The 2,429-nt window shown below is 43.3% G+C and overlaps 1 protein-coding gene across 1 annotated transcript in view; it reads left to right on the top strand.

The window, feature by feature from the left end:
* THEM4 (thioesterase superfamily member 4) overlaps window positions 1–2,429 on the top strand; it is a 64,834-nt gene that overhangs the window by 8,983 nt on the left and 53,422 nt on the right. Inside the window, exon 2 of the mRNA XM_021714138.1 lies at window positions 1,522–1,590. Coding sequence (XP_021569813.1) covers window positions 1,522–1,590 — 69 coding nt within the window. The remainder of the gene's footprint in view (window positions 1–1,521; window positions 1,591–2,429) is intronic.

Below are 2,429 nucleotides of genomic sequence, written 5' to 3'. Positions count from 1 at the left end.
AAAAAAAAAAAAAAAAAGTTAAACACACATCTAACATATGATTTATCTATTCCTTTCTTTGATCTACCCAAGAGAAAATAAAGCATACATCCACACAAAGATTTGTGCTCGTAGCGGCATTCTTTGCAACAGACAAAAACTGGAAACAACCCAAATGGTCATCAACTGGTGAATGGGAAAATTGTTTTATATCCATACAACAGAATACTACTCAGCAAGTTAAAAAAAGAATACCGATACAAGTAAAACATGAATGAACTTCAAAATAATTGTACTAAATAAAGGAAATTCAGTCAGGCGCAGTGGCTCACGCCTATAATCCCAGCACTTTGGGAGGCCAAGATGGGAGGACTGCCTGAGCCCATGGGTTCGAGACCAGCCTAGGCAACTTGGTGAGCCCTCATCTCTACAATAAAAATCAAAAAAATTAGCTGGGCATGGTGGTGCATGCCTGTAGTTCCAGCTACTTGGAAGGCTGAGGCAGAAGGATCGCCTGTGCCCAGTAGGTTGATGCTGTGGTGGCTGTCAGCATGCTACTGCTCTCCAGCCTGGATGACAGATTGAGACACCAACTCAAAAAAAAAAAAAAAAGAAGAAGAAAAGAAATTCAGAACAGAAAAAAGTGCATGCTATATGATTCCATTTATATAAAACTCTAGAAAATGAAAATTAATATATAATAAGAGAAAGCAAATCAGTATTTTCCTGGGCGATAGAAGGGAGTGTTTACAACAGGGCATGAGCAAACTTGTGGACAACATATAATCATTATCTTGATTATAGTGATGGTTGCGTGAGTATAAAAATGTATCAAAACTTATCAAGTTGTACACTTTTTTTTTTGAGTCTAGGTCTCACTGTCACTCAGGTTGGAGTGCAGTAGCAGGATCACTGCTCACTGTAGCCTCAAACTCCTGAGTTCAAGTGATCCTCCTGACAGTCTCCTGAGTAGCTGGGACTACAGGCACGTGCCACCACGCCTGGCTGATTTTTTGATTTTTAGATAGAAATGAGGTCTCACTATGTTGCCCAGGCCAGGCTCAAACTTCTGGGTTCAAGCACTCCTTCTGCCTTGGCCTCTAAAAGTGCTGGGATTACAGGTGAGAGCCACTGCACCTGACCTGTACACTTTAAATATGTGCAGTTTATGTCAATAATTTCTCAATAAAGCTGTCTACAAAATTGAAGGCAAATGATAGGAATGCTATTAAGTTTCACACTTATTTAAAGTGTCATTCTATCAAAAAGCAAGGTTAAAAATGTATTCCATGGTAAACCACGCTTCAAAGACAAACTCTACCATTTCCACAGATTATCAGTCCTATTTCTAGACTGTACCCTGCCCTTCCCCTTCCAAATTTGGCCAGATATTTCAGATATGCTGTCAATACAAATACCCCAGAGTAAATCAGGGAAGACTCAAAAAAAAAAAGAAGAAGAAGAAGAAGAAGACTTAGAGCCAAGTCACAAAGACAAGTTCATTTGTTTCTAATAAATCTCTCCTGGTACTGGTTCCTCCAGTGCCACCTTGACTATGTGAGTGGTTACAGAACTGTGTTGGCAGAAAAATACTGTGTAATAATGTGCCGGGTAAGTGATTCTAGTAGCCCATTGGAATCTCAAGTCTTCATCTCAGAATGGACCAGGACTGTGGCATACTGGTGAATGCTTACAAATAAAGGGAGAGAAGGGTGGCCTGGATTTGCAGCATCTGAGTGATGTGAATACTCCCACCCAGTCCGATTTCAAGCTACCACTGTGATGTTATTGAATTTGAAGTTCAGAAGGCATGTGCCTAAATATGCCCACCATACAAATGCAGTAAAAGTAAATAACCTCACGAGCACGGATAATAGTAAAACAATCAGGAACTTAAAGTATTACCCTTTTAGTATCAATCACCTTTGTTTCTAAAATAATTGAATTGTAAGTTGGCCTAACTAACGGATCCTCTCTGTAAGGAGCGAGAGTGCTCTAGGAGGAGAACGGTGGAGGGGTTAGGCAGGGAAAGCAGCATTTTAATCCTACAGACGTCCTGTGCACCCAGAAGGCTCTCTATAAACAAACACCATCAACCCGATCCCAGGGACTTGTCCATGGCCAACAGGAAAACACTATCCACACCACGCCTTGTCTGCGCTCCTACCCGCCCGAGGGACTTAAGTCGTCTGCGCGAGGCATAACTACTCTGGGACACGGAGCACCGCATTCGCCCTGCGTCAGATAGCAAGGAGGCCCACGAATCCTCCACTCGGAGCGGAGGCTCAAGGCTGAGGCTGACGGGTAGAGCCGTAGAGGGTGGCAACCGGGCGCCGCTTCAGCCGTCCTCTCCCAGCTTTTGAGTGGCCCCGGCGCCAGACGACAGCGTAAAGTCTTCTGAACGAAACCGCTGAGACCAGAAATTAGTCTGACAGCCGAGTCCTCCCTCG

Source organism: Carlito syrichta, unplaced genomic scaffold (assembly GCF_000164805.1).
Source record: "Carlito syrichta isolate Samal-C Ts95f unplaced genomic scaffold, Tarsius_syrichta-2.0.1 Scaffold305252, whole genome shotgun sequence".
Lineage (NCBI taxonomy): Eukaryota > Metazoa > Chordata > Mammalia > Primates > Tarsiidae > Carlito > Carlito syrichta.
This window is presented reverse-complemented; position numbering and strand designations above follow the sequence as displayed.